The sequence below is a fragment of the Sorex fumeus genome, unplaced genomic scaffold (genome assembly GCF_029834395.1).
Source record: "Sorex fumeus unplaced genomic scaffold, SorFum_2.1 ptg000051l, whole genome shotgun sequence".
Lineage (NCBI taxonomy): Eukaryota > Metazoa > Chordata > Mammalia > Eulipotyphla > Soricidae > Sorex > Sorex fumeus.
Window position 1 is genome coordinate 41,324,098 of NW_026606108.1, and position 19,687 is coordinate 41,343,784.

The 19,687-nt window shown below is 54.2% G+C and overlaps 1 protein-coding gene across 1 annotated transcript; it reads right to left on the bottom strand.

The window, feature by feature from the left end:
* Positions 1 to 5,241: 5,241 nt before the first annotated feature.
* PCDH12 (protocadherin 12) lies at positions 5,242 to 18,935 on the bottom strand. Its single transcript, XM_056124663.1, has 4 exons — positions 16,056 to 18,935; positions 11,524 to 11,618; positions 9,108 to 9,259; positions 5,242 to 5,976 (listed from the first exon to the last, which is right to left on the bottom strand). The coding sequence occupies exons 1-4, from the start codon at positions 18,933 to 18,935 to the stop codon at positions 5,483 to 5,485; spliced, it is 3,621 nt and encodes a 1,206-aa protein (XP_055980638.1). The 3' UTR covers positions 5,242 to 5,482.
* Positions 18,936 to 19,687: the final 752 nt, after the last annotated feature.

Below are 19,687 nucleotides of genomic sequence, written 5' to 3' on the forward strand. Positions count from 1 at the left end.
AGGCTTCCAAGAAGTCGGCCATGAAGTGCTGGGTTAACCCAACGCTGTCCTTGCTGAGGCTATGGGGTCCCGCTCGCAAGCTTTGCCCAGCCTGGGTGCTTCTTACCCTCCTTTCCTGTCCACCTGCTGCATAGGCATCTGGGACGGTGGCCCCTGACTCTGCCTGGGGCTGAGGGTCATTGCAGATAGTCCAGCATCACGGTGTCCCGGAGCGCTGGCCTCTCGTGCTGTCCCTCAGCCTCAGTTGCTTCAAGTTACTTGTGTACTTGGGGCTGGGGTTTGACTCAACACACATGAGACCTGGTTTCAATCTCCAGCACCACACACACACACGAAATACTGATTCGGTTTGGGGTACTAAAGGTGTAAGTGATTGGTTTGGGGTTTTTTGGTCCCCATCTGGCTGTGCTCTGGGATGATGCCACCATGGTATTTGGGCTGTCATGTGTGGGGGTCCCAGAGTTTGCAGAGCAAATCACGTGCCCAGCGTTTTGAGCTATCTCCTTAGCCCCTGAAGGTGGGGACATCGGGCTTGGGGTGTTTGTTTGGGCCACACCCAGCGATGCTCTGGGTTTACTCCTGGCTCTGCACTCTGGGATCTCTCCTGGAGGGGGTTGGGAGGCTTTATGAGGTGCTGGAAATTGAACTTGGGTTGGCCATGTGCAAGGCAAGTGCCCCACCCACTATACTATCCAGCACCAGAGGTGAGTATTTGTTTGTTTGTTTGTTTGTTTGTTTATTTATTGGGGGGGTAACACCCAACTTGCTTAGGGCTTACTCTTGGCTCTGCATTCGGGGATCACTCCTGGCAGACTTGGGAACCGTATGGGGTGCTAGAGATTGAGCATGGGTCAGCTGTGTGCAAGGCACACAGATACCCACTGGACTATTGCTCCAGCCCTGTAGGAGGGTATTTTCAAACTGTCCTGTGGAGAAGGAAATGAGGAAGAGTCCTAAGAAAGATGTTATCTGGGGATGTGGCCTCCTTGGCTGTTGGTCATTGTGATCTCCTAGGATCCCACAAGTTAAGCTTCATAGAGGACCCCTTAACTGCTATGCATTGGTTCTGAAAGCTCTCAAATGACTCATCATCATCTTCTATCTGAAAGGAAGTGGGAGGAGGGAGTAAGGAGGTGACCAGTCAGGCAGCCTGGATCAGGATAGCTGGTCATTCAAGATTGGGGGTGGGGAGTGTTTAGTATAGATGTTGGTGCTTTGCTGTCTTGGTTTCCTAATTTGGAGGCTATATTCAGTAGGCCTGGATGCTACAGATGGGAGGAGCAAGGCTGTCTGGTTCCTGATGCGTGTTCGGTGCCCGTAAAATGCAGGAAACTTGATAGCTGTTCAGTCAATATCCCTTCCATCAATGAGTGATTCTCTGCATCACTCCTCTCAACTCAAAGCCTGGCACCCAGCGCACCCAGCATATAGTGGGTGCTCTAAAGCTATGCTCATTGGGGCCCAGAGAGATAGTCCAGTGGATAAGGTAAGTGCGATGAGCCCTGGCTTAAATCCCTATGGCATCTGGTTCCCTGAGCACCGCCAAGGGTCATTCCTGAGCACAGAGCCAGGAATAACCCCTGAGCACTTCCCTACAAAATAATTTGCTGTCTGAATGAATGACTGATTCTGCCTGCCTCTCCCCTTCCTGCTGCTCCCAGTGCTACTCTGGCGAGGCGGGCAAAGTTGAAGGCTGAGTTAATGTCTCATGCGTCCCCTCTGCCCTCTTCCCGGGGCCTCCCAGGGGCTGGGAAACGCTGCCCTATTTTCCCCGTACCTAATGTGTGGCAGAGCTGAGCTGATCCATCTCCTCCTGGCTCTCTCTGTCCCCTCCTCTTTGGCAGGGAGTGCTTGCCCTAGTCCCTAGGGTAGCGGCTGTGGGTGGGCTCACAGAGTGGAGGGAGGCTCAGCAAGCAGCCAGGTTGGGGTTGGGGTCAGATAGGGAGTGGCCCTGGGCTGGAGTGGGCACAGCCAGGCATGCCTAGAGCTGGACAGCAGTTGATTATTATTACTACTACTAGCAGGTAGGGCGTTTGTCTTGCACGTGACCGACCTAGGTTCGATTCCTCCACCCCTCTTGGAGAATCCGACATGCTACTGAGAGTATTCCACCGGCACGGCAAAGCCTGGCAAGCTCCCCGTGACATATTCGATATGCCAAAAACAGTAACAACAAGTCTCACAATGGAGATGTTACTGGTGCCCGCTCAAGCAAATCGATGACAACCGAAGGACAGTGCTACAGTGCTACTTTATTATTATCATCATTATTTTAGGCCACGCCCTGCAGTGCTTGGGGCTTACTCCTGGCTCTTCCTTAAGGAATCACTCCTGGGGGTTAAGGGGACCCTATGGGAAGCCGGGCATCCAACCCAGGTAGGCCCCGTGCAAGGCAAAGGCCCTCCCCACTGTACTATTGCTCTGATTATTAATAAATACGGTGAACAGAAGAGAAGTCCCCCTGCGGTTTCCAAATGAAGATGATCTTTTACCGAGTGCTGCATGGCTCGCCTGCTTATTTCGTCGCTGCAGCACAGAGCCCATCTCGGGGGAAAGCTGTTTTGAGTATGTCCAAAGTCTCAGCTTTGACATCTTGGCAAGTGTCATGAAGTTTCTGTCATGTTCCTGTTCGGCACACGCAGTTCTGTCACCATCTCCACAGTCTCCGGCTGTTCCTGGGGACGGGGCTGGCTTCACGCACCAGAGGGTGCGGGTCCCTGCGCCCCAACCCCATCGAAGTACTGGCGAGGCCCTTTCTTTCCTGGAAGTCCAAGACTCAGCGAGCGTCTGAGTGTCTGAGGCTCTCTGAGGTGCCTCCTCCCACCCCCCCTCCACACCCCCGGGCTTTTGGCTTAGGGAGTCCATAGTTCCCAGAGCCCCTTCAGGGACACTGGAACCACCACAAGGAGCCTCGTCATCGTCATCGTCGTCAGCCCCGCGTCCTCCAGATCTGCGATCTGCCACCTGGCTCTGGGCAAACCGTCAGCTTTTTCTGGCTTGCCATTTGCTTCCCTCTAAGATGTTCTGACTCCTTCTGTCCCGAACTTCCGGGGCGCGTGAGACGGTGACTCAGAGCCGGGCTGCAGAGCCTTGCACGGGTCACGTGCTCCTCTGAGACTCCCCAGAGAACTTTGTATTCCCAACCCTGTAAAATGCCCCTGTGGCAGATTCTGCCTCGTCCTTGTGGCAAGGACCAGAGATGTAGGACTTGAGGTTTGGTGGTTTTTTCTGTTTTTGTTTTTTTGGGGGGGGATTGCATTGGGTGTGCAACCCCCCCCCCAAAAAAAAAAGTACTCAGCACTTACTCCTGGCTCTGTGCTCAGGGCCACTCTGGTGGTGCCCGGGGAACCAGATGGGGTACTGGGGATTTGAACTGGGGTTAGCCGGATGCAAGGCCAGCACCCTAACCCCTGTGCTCTAACCCTATATCTCTGTTCCCCATGGCTGGCCTTTTTCTGTGGATGTTGAACAGTAGTACTGAGGAAAGAAAACAGGGAGAGGAATTTTACTTCAGTGTTCAAGAGAGCCCTCACATGGAGAAGAGAATGCTTCATCGCCGCTTGGAAATTTCCAGGAAAGTGAGAGAAGCCTGAGCCACGGGAAACATTGACTGTTTCTCCACCTCCAGGGCTGCATCCCCAGGCCCCAACCTGCTGCAGTGAAGGCAGGCAGGGCAAAAACAGGTCTGGGAGGTGACTTGTGACCTGAGGGGGCTGCCTTCTAGGACAGGCACTCAGCAGCAAGGCCAGAGTCAGTCTAGTTCAAGGCCTTCCTGCTTTTTATGTCATTTTATTTTTTTTGTTTTTGGTTCACACCCGGCGATGCACAGGAGTTACTCCTGGCTCATGCACTCAGGAATTACTCCTGGCGATGCTTGGAGAACCATATGGGATGCTGGGAATCAAACCTGGGCTGGCCGCGTGCAAGGCAAACGCTCTACCTGCTGTGCTATTGCTCCAGCACCAAGGCCTTCCTGCTTTGATCTGTGGACACGAGAGCCTGAGTAGCTTTGGAAATGTTCTTTTCAACAGCATTGAATTTAGAGTTATTTTTTTTAGGGGTGTGTGAATGTTGAGGGGATACCATTGGCTGTGTGCCCAGGGGTTACTCCCACTCCCAGTAGTTGGGAGACCGTTAAAGACCAGATGTGATGCCAGGGATTAAATCAGAGTCAGCTTCAGGCAAGGCAAACAGATGCTTTACCCCTCTGCTCAGGGGTTACTCCTGGCTCTGTGCTCCGGGATCACTCCTGGCAAGGCTCAGGAGACTATATGGAGTGCTGGGAATTGAACCAGGGCTTCTGCATGCAAAGCAAGTGCCTTGCCTGCTGTGTTAAGGCTCCCGCCCTCAATAGAGCTTCTTGGGGGCAGTTTAGACAAAGCCACTGCTGCCCCGATTTCTTTCCATGTCTGGCCATCTGGGGTCAAGGTTAAAGTCTGGGGAATGGAGCAATACGACCGTGGGTAGTGGCCGACCCAGGTTTGATCCCTGGCACCCCAGATGGCCCCCTGAGCACTGCCATGAGTGATTCCTGAGTGCAGAGCCAGGAGTAACCCTTGAGCATCTCCAGGTGTGGCCCCAAAAGCAAACAGATGTTGGTGTTGGACAAGCTTGGCTCCAGATGCTGGCCCTGCCTCTGTCTCCCCCTCCCCTGGATCTGGGGTCATACCCTCTGGTCCTCATCTGTGAAATGGGGAGAACAGCCCTCTCTCTCAGGGCACTTGGGAAACTAAATCGAACGTTATCGTAGGAGCCAAGGAGATGGCTTGAAGGGCTGAAATGCATGTGGCATGGTTCAGCCCATCAGCTCTGCATGCTGCAGGCCTGGGTTCGAGTCCCAACTCTACATGGCTCCCGAGCACTGAGCCAGGTGTAACCCCTCAGCTTGGCTGGGTCTGGCCCAGAAACCCAAACAAACAAAACTCCCATTGTAAAGCTTGGTGCCTGGCTCACATATGTGCTCTATAAATAGTCACACTTTTCTTAGCCCGTTTTCCAGCTAAGAAGCAGATGGTCTGATAAGCAGCAATCCGGGCCTGGGGTGCATATCTGGCATTGTGTCCGTCACACGGCATAGCGGCGCACCCTCCCCCCTCCTGCCAGGGCTTAGCCATCACTCTTCCCTCCTCCCCTTTCGCGGGTGCAAACAGAACTTCCCCCTCTTCTCAGTTTTCCTTCAACCACTTGTCCTTTATTAGCAGGTCAGAGAGCGTTGCCCAGCGGGCCAGGCTCTAGTCCCCTTCCCTGCAGCCAGGCCGTCCTCCCCTGGGCGTGCGCAACGCCAAGGACACACTCACACCCTCGTGTGTACTGCCGCAGATATGTCTCTCAGCCCCCAACGGTTTCCATCTTGGGGAAAATTCACAGGCAGAGCCAGCCCCGAGCAAGGGACTGCTGCCTTGGTCAGAAAGTCATGAGGGCTGAACCCCCATTTCCACCATCAGCCTCTGCCACGTTCTCAGCTCACTTGTGGTCCATGAGTTCAGAGGTTCAAGCAACCAGCTAGGGGGCCAGGATGCTCAGGGCCTGGCGGTGTGCCTTCTCCCCAGGCGCCTGGTTCTGCCATCCACAGGCCTCTGCTGCCGCTGGTCCTGCCCTCGGTCCCCTTCCTAAAAGCGGGGTCGCCCTGGACTTCTGCGCCTGAGGCCCCGCTGGTGGCCAGGTCCAGGCTGAGGGTCCTCCCGCAGACTGAAAGCCGCCGCAGCACCTCGGACGCGGCCTCCACGGGCACACTGGGCCGCTCCAGCAGCAGTTCCAAGAGCGAGCTCATCTCCGACAGGAAGGTGCTGGCCAGCCGCGTGCCGGCCGCGCTCAGTTCTGGCCCTGCCGCCTTGCCGAACGTCTGGAAGGTTCTGGGCTCCTCGGAGGCCGCCGCATCGGCCGAGCACACGTTGTCCCGGTAGTTGGTGGCCAGGGGTAAGGAGAGCCTGGCCATCCACGCCGGGTCAGGCGTGCTGAGCCGGTCCAGGGAAAGGCCTGTGGGGGGCAGTCAGCGGCAGTCCCGGGCAAGGGTACAGGACAAAGGAAGGAAGGGACATGGCAGGGGACGACGGACGGGGCTGCTGTGGGGGGGACGGGAAGGAAGAGGCCCTGACGGGGAAGTGGCTGGGCAGGAAGGCCCAGCGGGAGCTCGCACGGGAGCTGAGAGGACCGGAGGCCGGAGGGACGAGGAAGGCCCAGTCCAGACATTGGCCTGATTCTGGGGAATGTCCGGCCCGTGGAGTGTTTGTGTGTGTTCCGGGGTAGAAAGGGGGGACTTCCTGTCTGCAGGCCCCTGTGGGCCTGCTAAAGGTTTGCACCGTCACCCAGCAGCCTTGTGCCTCAGGAAGCCCAGCCGGACAGCAGGCTGGGGAGGGCTGCCCAGTCTAATGCCGTGGCAGAAAAGGGTCGTGAGATACCTGACACCGTAGCACCCCGCTGCTTCCCTCCGAACCCTGACCAGGGCCCATTGACAAAAGAGGGACTGGGGGGACAGACTATAAGCCTCGTGGCTCAGGAATAGTCTTTCTGTTTTGAAAGAAAGGCTGGGATGGGGTCCAACATCTACTCTGACATCTATTGGCCGTTTGTGTAAGAAATGCTGCTTCTCTGCCAAAGTCCAGAGGAGCCATGGATGATGTGGATGTGGATGGCTAAGACCATCCCCAGGCTGAGGCAAGTCATTCTTTTTTATTTTCTTTTTGGGTCACACCCGGCAATGCACAGGGATTACTCCTGGCTCTGCACTCAGGAATCACTCCTTGCAGTGCTCGGGGGTCCATTTGGGATGCTGGGAAACGAACCTGGGTCAGCTGCGTGCAAGGCAAATGCCCAACCACTGTGCTGTCACTCCAGCCCCAAGGCTAATCATTCTTATCTGTTCTACTACATTATCCAAAGAGCACTCTTGTGACTTGAAAAATTTATTCCAAAATAGAGCAAATCATGGTGTATCTGAATATTGATTCTCCACCTTGCCTCATTTGTAGTAGGATTGGGGGGCCTGAGGTGGAGTGGGGCTCTTGGCAGCTGGACATGGTCCACTGAACATAAACACAAATTCTGATATTTAGGTGTTACTGAGCCACATCCACAGTTTTCAGAGGCTTCTTGGGACTCTGTGCTCTGGGGTCATTGTGGCAGTGCCTGAGGACCATCTGCAGTGCTGAGCACATGCAAGACAAGTGACTTCTTTTGTATTAGACCCCCGTCCCCCAATTGTTTTATATTTAATGTCCTCATTTTATTATGTAATTGATAATCTTAAGAATTATTGGGATGTCTTATATTTTGGGTGGGGGCATTGATTTGGGTCACACCTTGCTCTGTGCTCAGAGTTCACTCTTGGTAGTTCACAGGGGACTACATGGGATGCCAGGGATCAAACCTGGATTGGCACATGCAAGGCAAGCGCTCTCCTTGCTGTACTATCTCTTCAGCCCTGTTGAGGTATCTTGCATTTGTTTGCCATACTCTTTTCAAAACCGAGAGTGCATTTTATACTCCCAGCACATCTCTTTTGTTGTTGTTGTTTTAGTCTTTGGGCCACACTTGGCAATGCTCAGGGGTTCCTCCTGGCTCTACACTCAGGAATTACTCCTGGAAGTGCTCAGGGGACCATATGGGATGCTGGGGATCCAACCAGAGTTGGCCACATGCAAGGGAAATGCTCTATCCTTGTACAATCTCTTTGGGCCCCTCAAGGCACCTCTGGATGAGGACGGCTGCTTCCCCGTGGCTGGACTGGCCTCACTCATCCTCTGACACTCAGGGCGGTGATGTCCTATGACCTTTCTCTATGTTGTGACCAAAGTTGTAGCCACAAGGTTGCTGGGCTTATCCTGAGCCTTTGAAATGGCTCTGGCAGGTTGAAGGATTAAAAAAAATTATTTTACTTCATTTTAATTCAATTTAACTTGACTTAATTTTAACCTAGGGCCAACGGTGCTGGTAATAATTACCACTGGCCAGACAACCTGGAAAAATTATTAAACATCCCTGCCCCTCGGATTTTCCCTTTATGAAAGGGGATAATGAATAGCCGAATCTCATAGGATTTTCTCACAAGGCACTTAGAACATGGTGGAAACTGCAGAAAGGGCTCAATAAATGTGAGCTATTTTTTTTAATTGAACAGAGGAACATCCTGGCCATGCCCTTGGCATATTAGGGGCACACAGGGTATGTTCAGGCAAGAAAGAGCCTTTGTCTACAAAAACAGAAAAGATCAGTGGACCCACCTGGCACAAGGTAAACCCTCGGCATATTGGTGTGTGTGAGTGACTTTAGGAGACTGGCTGGGCTTCACAGCCAGGCCAGGGGTGGGGGTGGGGGGGGGTGCAGCTAGCTGGTTCCTGAATTAAAGTTCATATGATTCATTTACAGCATTAATTGTTTCTCAAGATAAAAGGAATGCTGAATGTTTGGATTAGAAATGGTAGCCCATTAAAAGTTGTTGCAGTTCCCAGGACAGAAGGATATTTAAACAAATTTTAAAGAAGCAAGTGAGTGTTTTAGGGGGCCCAGAGGTCTTCCACACTCTGACCCTGGAGCTCCCTCCATCACTGATAAACCCACGACTTGGGGTTGCCTACTGACCTCCCTGGGCCTCAGGGTTTGTTTATTACTAACTTGAACCCTAATATTTACCTGCATAGGCAGCTTGAAGACTTACACAACTTACTGTGTCTAAAAGGCTTCTCCAATGTCTGGGGCACACAGGAACTCAGTTGTGGTTCATTATTCTTAGGATGGTCTTAAAAATCCACCAAATAGATGAATAAGCACTAGTAGATGATTAAGAGGGGCTGGAGTAATAGCACAGTGGGTAGGGTGCTTGCCTTGCATGTTCGATTCTCAGCATCCCATATGGTCCCCTGAGCACTGCCAGGAGTAATTCCTGAGTGCAGAGCCAGAAGTAACCCCTGTGCATTGCCGGGTGTGACCCAAAAAGCAAAAAAAAAAAAAAAAAAAAGGATGATTAAGAGACTGGGTGGGGCTAGTTCCAGAGGAAGGAAAATGTTGCTGAAAATCCTCCCGGGAAGCTGAGTGACTGAGAGGCCTGGAGCAGAACTCTGAAAGGGGATGCAGTGGCAGGTGGGGGCAGGGACACCCAGGGGAGTCCCTACCTGTGTGGGGGTCCAGCAGGCTCGAGAGCTCTTCTTCCAGCAGCTGCTTCACAGAGAGGTCCTCTTCAGGGTCCAAGGACCCTTCCTCGTGGTCAGCCTCTGCCTGGCCCCCAGCCCTGGGGCCCGGACTGTCGGTTTCTGGGCCTGCGCTCCTGAAAGGGAAGCCGCTTGTCTGTGCGTGGACAGTGGGCAGACGTGTTCTTCCCTGTCCCCGACGTTGCTTTGCACCCCAGCCACTTCTCTCGTACAGGCACCTGGATCCTGAGCCCGGCCCAGCTTCCGGGACTCCAGGCCTTCCCCCTACTCTGAGCTTGTTTCCTCCTCTGTAACATGAGCGTCGTAAACGACACCTTCTTGTGGGATATTACAGTATAAAATGAGACAAAGGGCTTAGAACAGTGCCTGGCACATGGTAAACCCTCGGCATATTGAAGCAACCGTAGTGCTTCGATAGGATTTTCCACTTTGTCTTTCCCTTTCCTTCCCATTGCCTGACACAGACTAGGAATTTAGGAAACTTGGCTAAAACAGAGTGATCCACCCATCCATCTCTCCTGTCCACCTGCTCAGCAACCTCTCTCTCTTCCTCCTTGTCCCCTTCTCTCCATCCGTATACCCACCTTCTCCCCATCCATCCACTCATCCACTTGCACATCCAGCCAACACCCGTTCCACTTCCCATCCATTCACTCATTCATCCACCAACCATCCATCCACCCACTTAACTCACTCACCACCCACTCATAGACCCACGCACCCATCCATCCACCCATCCACCCACTCACCCATCCACCCACTCACCCACTCACCCATCCATGCATCCACTCACCCATTCACTCCCCAACCACACATTTCATTTATCCGCCAACCAACCATCCAAATTTGAGCTCCAGGAAAAGCAGGTACCTTTTTGGGAGGGCCCTGTCTCATTTATGCTCTCTATAAGAGCTCAGAAACAGGGCTTGTCACAGCAGAGGTGCTTAGTAAAAGCTTAGCGGAAGGAGGAATATTCCCTTCTCCCCTCGTTGAAGCCAAATCCCTGTCCAGAAGGGTGTCTACAGAGGATCCAGCTACTCAGAACCTCCTTCCTGTCTCTCACTGGTTCTAGCCTTCCTAGCCCCTGATATGTGGGTTTCTGGGGCTCAGTCCTCTCATCTCAACAGCTAGAAATGCTGCCTAGGGCACTTTAAGGCTTGGGCTCCTTTCTGCTGTTTTCTATTTCTGTTTCCACTGATGGGATTCGCAGGGAAGGGGCAAGTTTGCAAATGGCAGCAAATGGATGTTTATTGAACAGTTGCTCTGCCCCAGGCCTCATGCTCTGCAGGAGCATACAACTCCTCCCACCAAATATGTCACATCTGTCTAGGGTCATTCCACCTCTCCAGCACAGGTGAGAAAATTAAGACTTGTGAGGAATAAATACTCAGCTCCTCCGGGTCCCTGTGGATTTTGTGATAAAGCTGAATTCAAAGCCAGGCTCACTGGACTCTGGAGACTGTATCCCCGTGGCAGCTTTAGATCCCTTCCCATCAGCTTTGCAAAAAAAAAAAAAGAAGAAGAAGCTATAAGCCAGTCTCATCAGAGCACTGAACTGGGAGTCAGGGGCCCTGAGAACAGGGTCCCTGCTTTGCTACCTACTGGCTGTGCCACCCTGATCAAAGTCACTGATGGGGAAGGAACTTAGTGTTGGTGGGGAAGGAGGTGTCAGACATTGGGTTATGGGTTTAAATCTTTATCCCATCACCACTGGAGAGTAAAACCTTTGTTTCATCAGTTAGGAACCGATACCCTAAGGGATGATCTGATGCCTTCTCTTGGACAGAGCTGGGTTGGGTCAAACTATTTTGACCCAGAGCTGGGGCAGGCTGGTGAGAAGCCTGAAAGATTTGTGTTCTTTGCAGTCAGCGGGCTCAGGTTCAATCTGCCTGGTGTCCTGAGTACCACAAGAGTAGTCCCAGAGCACCGTGGGCTGCTCCCCCATCCCGGGGGGGGGGAGAGAGCCAAAAATCAACTTCAGAGCCTAAGTTGGGGCAGGAGTTAGAGCAGCTGTCCTCTTGAGAACCCTTTGATTTGAGACAGACCACAGGAACATGCCACCTGCTCGCCCACACCCCCTCACCCCCCAGCCTCCATCCTGTGCTAGGGGCCAAGAGCCGGGAAAGAAGCCCAAGATCCCAGATTTAAAGTCCATAGCTCAGCACCTCTGCCATCGGTGGGCAGAAGGTACCTTAGGGATGAAGTCATTTCCTCGGTGACTCCAGGCCCTGTAAATACTATAAATGCAGTATTTATAGTTCTTGCTCCAGGATCAAGCTGTCTGGAGGGAGGATACTGGCCACAACCTGCTCCAGGGGGAAAACGCGTGTGGCCCCATCCTCACGTGAGCAGAGTGCTGGCCAGAGCACCGCGTGCTTACCTGCAGCCTGGCTTGGCTGAGTATTTATTTCCCCGGTGGTTGGGCTTGGGCTGGAATTGTCCCTGGTGCAGCAAGGACAGCAGCTGGGAGATTTGCTACAAGACAGGAAAAATCTGTTGACTCCACACAATTCCGACCCTGCACACTTCCTCGCCCGGATGTTTCCCTCAGCGCCATCGCTGGCTTTTTATAGCCTTTCCTCCGCCTTCAGATGTTTGTGTGACCAGCGGGGGATGGGAACAAAGGCCCGGACCTGTACAGTCAGGTTCCCCCCACTCCCTTCCACACCCCCACCATGACCTGAAAACCCCACGACCCTGGGTGTTTGAGGGAGAGAAGGATAGGACCCTTTGCAACCATGTCCTCCCTCCCATTTCTCCCGAGTGACCCGCTTTGGGGAGCGTCTGTGGCTGGAGGTGAAAGGACATTTCCTGGCCATAATTTAATTCTTACTTGGATAAGGATTGTTTTAAGGGTTATTTCCTCCGCGGCCACAGTATTTACTGAGCCAATTTTTCAGTGGGTCAGATGTAAACTAAGTCGTAGGAGAGGGCAAAAATGGTGTCTCTAACCATCCGTTCATTCATTCGACGGGAAAGAGAACACCCCAGGAGGAAGTGGAGGTGGCACAAGGGGAGATTTATCAATCTCAGAGCCTGCTCCTTGGAGTTGGGGAGAGAGCCTCCCTGTCTGAGTCTCTGCAGGCACAAGTCCCAAGCACTGCTATGAGTGACCCAAGCATGTGTCTGGGAATAGTTTTCACACTGTGAGGAACTGTAAGACAGCAAAACAAAATCCCTGGTTCTTGAGTTCCTCTAACATGTCAGGGGCCCTCTGCTGACACTCAAAGTTTCCGCAGAAGTTTGGTAAGTGGAGAGAAGGTGAGGGTTTGGGCAAGGGGTGAAGGACTTCAGACACAATAGGCTAAAGAGGAGATGGTGGGGCTTCTGGAATGGACAAGACCAAGTGTGAGGATCGAGTTCTAGTTCAAGACCATTTCTCTTTTATCTCATAGACAAATGAGCAGGGTTTTTGTTTGATTTTTGTTTGGTGGCCTCTCAGTGTGCTCAGGACTTACTCCTGGCTCTGTGTTCAAGGACCACTACTGGCAAGACTTGGGGGACCCTATGGGATGCCAGGAATCGAACCTGGGTCGGTCACATGCAAGGCCAGCGTCCTCCCCACTGTACTCTCACTCCGGGCGCCTTGAGGATTACTTCAGGTATCCTAGCTTCAGTTTTTTCAATAGTCAAGAAGAGATAATGCAAAAGCGTATAAGTCATGGGCTTATAGATCTAGTGATCAGCACCTGCTATCACGTGCTGTAGACTCTCATTGTGCCCCCTGAGGCTCGAGGCTCACGGGACTGCATGGTGTTAGGGGCAACACTGGTCCTCTCCACTGGGGGTGGGAATGCTGACCGCTCTAGGCAATTCTCAAAAATTTAGGAGTCACTCTCTCATATGGTCCAGCAATTCCACTTCTTGGCATTACCTCCAGGGCCCCAAACTCTTCAGAAAAGACATTTATTTGCATTCCTATGTTCATTGCAGCACTGGTCACAATAGGCAAAATTGGGAAACAATGCAAGTGCCCAAGGACAGACGAGTGAATGAAGAAACTGTGGTACATACACACACGGCAAGACCAGTCAGTCACAAGAAAAGATGAAATCATGCAATTTGCAGCTACATGGATGGATCTGGAGAGTATCATGCTAAGTGAAGTGGTCAGAAGTTACAGTGATCTCTCCTACACGGTCTACAGAGAAACATAGCACTGCACTGTAGCACTGTCCTCCTGTTGTTCATCGATGGGCTTGAGCGGGCCCAGTAACATCTCCGTCGTGAGACTTGTTGTTACTGTGTTTGGCGTATTAAATACAGAGAAATATAGTAAAGGGAAAACAAATACTCAAACAGAGATTGAGACCTGGTCTTTAGTAAGAAGCAGATCACAGTAGGGGACTGATGCGAGTGGGAGTGGGACCGTGGCACAGTGGTGGAGGGAAGCTGACCCTCTACTGTAGGGGACGGTGCTGGAATATTTTAGGCATGAAACCCTGTCATAATCCATGTTGTAAATCATGGTGCCTAAAATAAAATTTAAAAAAAGGGAATCATAGTACACCCTGCCTGTGGCTGATTGGGTTTGTTCCCCAGCACCAGTATGGTCCCCCATGCCCCACCAGGAGTGATCCCTGAGCACAGAGCCAGGAGTAAGTCATGAACAATGCCACGTGTGCTTCTGACCCCTGGAAAGGAAGAAAGAGAGAAAGAAAGAAAGAAAGAAAGAAAGAAAGAGAGAAAGAAGGAAAGGAAGAAAGGAAAGGAAGGAGGGGAGGAAGGAAAGAAGGAAGGAAGGGAGGAAAGGAGGAAAGAAAGAATGAAAGAATGAAAGGAAGGAAAAAAGAAGGAAGGGAGGAAAGGAGAAAGAAATAAAGACGGAAAGGAGGGAAGAAAGAAAGAAAGAAAGAAAGAAAGAAAGGAAAGAAAGTAAGCGAGAAAGAAAGAAAGAAAGAAAGGAGAGAAGGAAGGAAGGGAGGAAAGAAGAAAGAAATAAAGAAGGAAAGGAGGAAAGAAAGAAAAGAAAGAGGAAAGAAAGTAAGAGAGAAAGAAAGGAGGAAAGAAAGAAAGAATGAAAGAATGAAAGGAAGGAAAAAAGAAGGAAGGGAGGGAAGGAAAAAAGAAGGAAGGGAGGAAAGAAAGAAAGAAAGAAAGAAAGGAAAGAAAGTAAGCGAGAAAGAAAGAAAGAAAGGAGAGAAGGAAGGAAGGGAGGAAAGAAGAAAGAAATAAAGAAGGAAAGGAGGAAAGAAAGAAAAGAAAGAGGAAAGAAAGTAAGAGAGAAAGAAAGGAGGAAAGAAAGAAAGAATGAAAGAAAGAGGAAAGAAAAGAGAGAAAGAAAGACGGAGAAAAAGAAAGACAAAAAAGAAGCAGAGCTGAACTGCTCGGTCTGAGTCTCACTGCTGTGAGCAAGTTGATCCCAGAGGGGCACCGTCTTTCCAGCACTTCTGTGGGTGCCACAGTGCCTGCTCCTACAATCGCTGTTCATCAGTAACCAGTATAGCACTTGGTATAGAGAACTTATTCAATAAGGACTTGATGAGTAGGTGAATGAATGGATGAAAGGATGACAGATGGAAGGGTGGGTGGGTGGATGGATGGAGCCGGGTAACTTCTGGGGCCCAGAATACATTGAGCTTAGGGTAAAATTCCTAAGAGAGCAGCTGAACCCTCTCCAGGTGGCTTCCTGGAGGGCTGTGGGAAGGAAGTGTGTCCTGCTCTACAGGAAACCTCAGCTGGCGGCCTGACCAAACAGAGGTGGCCTGGGGCACGCAGTCTGGCCCAGAGAAAATGGTCTGGGTTTCAGAGACGCAGGTGGGTGTGGGACTGGCCCCCGTCTCTGAAAAGAATTCCTACTGGTGTCTAGTAAATGCTGTGTCACTGGTCACTTTGTCATTCTTCATCCCATTTGACCTCGTTTGATCCCCAGTCCCCTGGGAAGCAGACGGACATGGGGTACATTTGGCATCAAATTTGTCTTTTTTATTTTTTCTTTTTGGGTCATACGGGGTGATGCTCAGAGGTTACTCCTGACTCTGCACTCAGGAATTACTTTTGGCGGTGCTCAGGGGTCTATATGGGATGCTGGGAATCGAACCCCTTGCATGGATCAGCCACGTGCAAGGCAAATGCCCTACCTGCTGTACTCTCACTCCAGCCCCTCAGACCCATCTTTTCTAGATGAGGAAAAATGAGGCACAGAGGTTCAAAGGATTTGCCCTGCTTCTAAGAGGCTGTACTGGAATTTGAACCCAGATCTGCCAGACTCCCAAGCTAATATATTGTTTTATTTCTTCATCCTGGGGAAGCCCCAACTGTCAAGCCCCAGGTATCACTCAAGTCACACGCACCCTCTGGTCTGCGGTAATGATGCTCGTGTCCCTTCGCTTCTCGGTGCCTGGGATGGGGGGAGGGGGGTGGGGCTGGAGAAGTGCTTGGCAGAAGTGCCAGTAATCGCTTGGTGAGTGCTAAGTGCCAGACTATTCTAGAAGCTCTAAGTGTACTTACTGTCTCTTCCAGCAAGCATAGGAAATGGGTCTGGTTCCCACGGACCTCTTCAGCAGAGCACTGAGTAACGACCCTATGCCTCCCAGCTATGAAGAGGTGGGGCCGGGATTTGAACCCAGCCAGCCTGGATCCAAAGCTTGCTCTTAATTACTTTAATATGTCTCCTTGCGCCAAACTGCCCGAGTAAGTGCAAAATAGGATTGAACCGCTCAGATCCTCAGAATATGTCTGCCAAGGCAGATGCTCTGGCCAGCAGCCCTGTTTCACAGAAGGAGCTGCTGGGACACAGAGACCGCAAGTAATTTCCCCAGGATCACACAGCTAACTGTGTTGAGCTCGAGCTGTGTCCCAACATCACGACAGTGAACTTACATCGTGAGCATAACAGCGGCATCTGAGGCTACTGGCAATGGCCCAGGGTGACCAGAGAGACAGCTCCCCTCCCGCCCTGGGCCCAGGTACCTGGACAGGAGGGGACTCCACGGTCAGCTCATCCATGGGGTTCTTCTCTGCAAAGGCGGCCACGGACAGCCGGACGAGGCTCCGTAGGATCTGCCGAGGTCCCGACTCCTTTTCGGGGGCCACTCTGCCGTGGAGATTCCTCTGCCGCCTCAGGGTGGCTGAGGAGGGAGATGAGCTTGGCAGGGCCTGGGGGCCGCTCGGGGTTCCAGGCGGCCTCTGGGGGGCGCTGCCTGCCACCCTTGGGGACTTGGAGCCAGGCTGGCCTGTGACCGGCGGGGGCTCGGGCAGCGTCAAGTTCTCCCTGGAGGCGTTTCTCTGCCGGGGGTGGTTGAAGAAGAGGTTGACGGTGTCTGGCAGCTCCTGCCGGCTCTCAGCCAGTGCTCCCTGGTTGCCTTGGTTACGCAGGGTGCGGTACAGGGTGGGCGTGAGGGGGTAGGGGGCCGGCAAGGCGGGGTCCCAGCCTGCTTCTGCCATCACCTCCTTGCCCACGTCCTTGGGGGGCAGCCCACCGCCCTCCGGCTCCTCCGCCTGACCCCGAAGCACGGGCACCAGGTGGATGTCCGTTTTCTGGATGTGTTTCTGGGGTCTCTTGGGCTGCTGGCGGTAGGTCGACTCGGCTTCCCGGCAGTTGTAGGCCCGATTATCCTTCTTCTCGCTCTGGCGCCTGGACACGATGAGCGCCAAGGTCAGCCCGAAGACAGCCAGCAGAACCAGCAGGCAGATGGCCGTCAGCACCGAGGGGCTCAGAGCCCCCGTGTCCTGGGCTGAGTCCCTCAGGTGGTCCACACTGCTGACGAACGAGACGCTCAGCAGGGCTCGGCTCTGCAGGGAGGGGGTGCCCTGGTCTTCCACCACGATGTCCAGCTCCCACTCGCTCCCCAGGAGGCCGCTGGCATTGGTGATGTTGACGGACAGCTGCCCCAAGTGCGGGCTGAGCGCAAAGAGCTGACCTTCGTTCCCGCCACGGATGCTGTAGACCAGCTCAGCATTGGGCCCCGAGTCTGCATCCCGGGCTATGATTGTCACCAGCGGGAAAGGCCGGGAGCTGGGGGTGGCCAGGGCCGGTGTCTCTGCACCCCCGGGGCTCCGGCCACTGGGGATCTCGACGGGCACCAGGAGGTGGCCAGTGGAGGCGTTGACCAGCACGGACAGGCTGGCTCTCCCGTTGCTGAGCAGGGGCTGGATCACCTCCGGGGCGTTATCGTTGGCATCCAGCAGGCTGACCCACACAGAGACGCTGGATGCCAGTGGGGGCTGTCCCCTGTCTTCCGCCATCACCCGGAACTCAAAGCCTGTCATCTGCTCGTAGTCCCAGGACCTCTGAGCCGTCACCTCACCCGTGACCGAGTCGATAGCCACCCAGCGAGAGACCGGGGACTCCTCGAGGCAGTAGGAGACTTGGCCATTGGCCCCCAGGTCTGCGTCGTGCGCCCTGACGGTGAGCAGGTGCAGCGACGGGGGGTTGTTCTCCCGCGTGGAAACCTCGTAGTGGCTCTGCTCGAACACAGGTGCATTGTCGTTGGTGTCAGCTATCTGGATGTGCAGCTGCGTCTCGGCCCCTAAGGGCCGGGTTCCCTGGTCCTGGGCCAGCACCGCCAGGGTGTACGAGGGCCACTGCTCCCGGTCCAGCGTAGCGTTGGTGAGCAGCATGTATGTGTTGCCATTGGTCCTCTTCAGCCGGAAGTGGCCCAGTGTCTGGCTCAGCCAACAATGCACCCGCCCGTTATTTCCTGAGTCGGGGTCATTCGCTGTAACGAGTGCCACGAAACTGTCCTTGGGCAGCGCTTCGGACACCAGCGCCGGCTGGGATGCCCACGTGATGTGGATGCTTGGGGCATTGTCGTTGACGTCCAGCACTTTAATGAGAATCTTGCAGTGGGCTGGGATGGGGTTGGGACCCAGATCCCTGGCCTGGACGTCCACCTCGTAAGCGGGGATCCTCTCGTAGTCCAGGGGCCGCCGCAGAAGCACCTGCCCTGTCTTCGCATCGATGCTGAAGGTGTCGGTCACCTCAGGGGGCACATGTCTACTCAGGAAGAACTCCACCTCCCCGTTGGGGCCCTGGTCAGGGTCCGTGGCGGTCAGGTTCAGGAGGAGAGTCCCGGGGGCAGCGTCTTCCTGGATCTCCAGCGCCAGCGAGCTCTCTGCAAACACCGGGCTGTTGTCGTTGGAGTCCAAGACGTTAACCTTGACCAAGGTGGTGCCGGACTTGGGGGGGTCCCCATTGTCATAGGCAGTCAAGACCAGATGGAAGGAGGAGTGGAGTTCCCGGTCCAGCTCCTTCACCACCACTAGCTCTGCGTGTTTGGTCTCATCAGGGCCCACGATGACATCCAGGGTAAAGTGCTCGCTGGGAGACAGCGTGTAGGTGTGCAGGGTGTTGGAGCCCGTGTCGGGGTCCAGGGCCCTGTCCAGGGGTATCCGGGTGTGCACCGAGGCACTCTCAGAGATCTCCAGCTCCTGCTCACCTTTGGGAAACCGAGGCTCGTGGTCATTGATGTCCAGCACCTGGATCTCCACGTGGAGCAGAGCCAGGTCACCCGTGGCCAGCACGTCGAAAGCCAGCAGGCAGGGCTCACGCTGCCGGCACAGCTGCTCGCGGTCCAGCCGCCTGGCTGTGCTCAGCAGCCCGTCCGCGGGGTCTACCTGCACGGGTAGCTCCCGAGGCAGCCGGAGGAGCTGGAAAGGGCCCCCTGCAGGCCCACTGCTCCCGGCCCGGCCCCCGGCCTGCGAGAGCATCCCGATCACCGTCCCAGATGGCACCTCCTCGGATACCTGGTACGTCACCGTGACAGCGGCCACCTCCTGGCCGTCTCCTGGTGGGAACAAGTATCCGGAGGATGCCCAGAGCCCCAGCAAAAGTGACAGAAGCCGCACCATGCTTACCAGCAAACGGGCGCAAGGCACAAGCCGCCGGGTCGTCAGAGGCCAGGCAAGTCCTCCTGGGTCTTCCGGGGATGCTGCAATTGGCCCATCTGCCTGGCCCCAGACCTGCTGGTACAGCCCCGTCCTAGAGCTAGCCGGTGATGGAGGGGCCAGGCTTCCCAGCCATCCTCATCTGGAGAGACCTCCGAGGGCCAAGTCCTGGGGAGGCCCGGGAGAGGCTGAAGGTCCACCGGAGCGAAGGATGGAGGGAGCCAGTGGCGGCCACACGGCCAGAGGAGCAGGATGTGAGGGTCTGGCTTCACACAGCCGCTGGGCTGGGGAAACAGAGAAGCAGCTTTTTCCTATGGAAACCCCACCTACAGGAAAAGGGAGGGCTGGGAGTTTCAATGCCAATTAGAGAAAGAGCGTTTCCGTGAAGGGGTCTCCCGGCTGAGGAGGATGCAGCCGGATATGGAGGTGCTGTCCACCGCCAGTGAGGGGAGCCGGAGCTGGCCCTGCTCCCCGCCTAGTCCTGCTCTCCGCCCAGCCCTGCTCCCCTCCCCCTGCCCGTCTTCCTTCTCCCTGCACGAAGAGTCTTGCTGCGGCCTGTCCCCTCCGCTGTGACCCATAGGGAGCAGCGGTGATTCAGAGAGTGGCCCCAGAGCCCAGTGGCCCTTCCCTGTGCTGGCCGAGGGGGCCCAGTCTCGGCCTCTCAGTGCCTCAATCCCCGCAGGGGAAGAACAGCAGCAGGAAGTGGCAAGGATGCC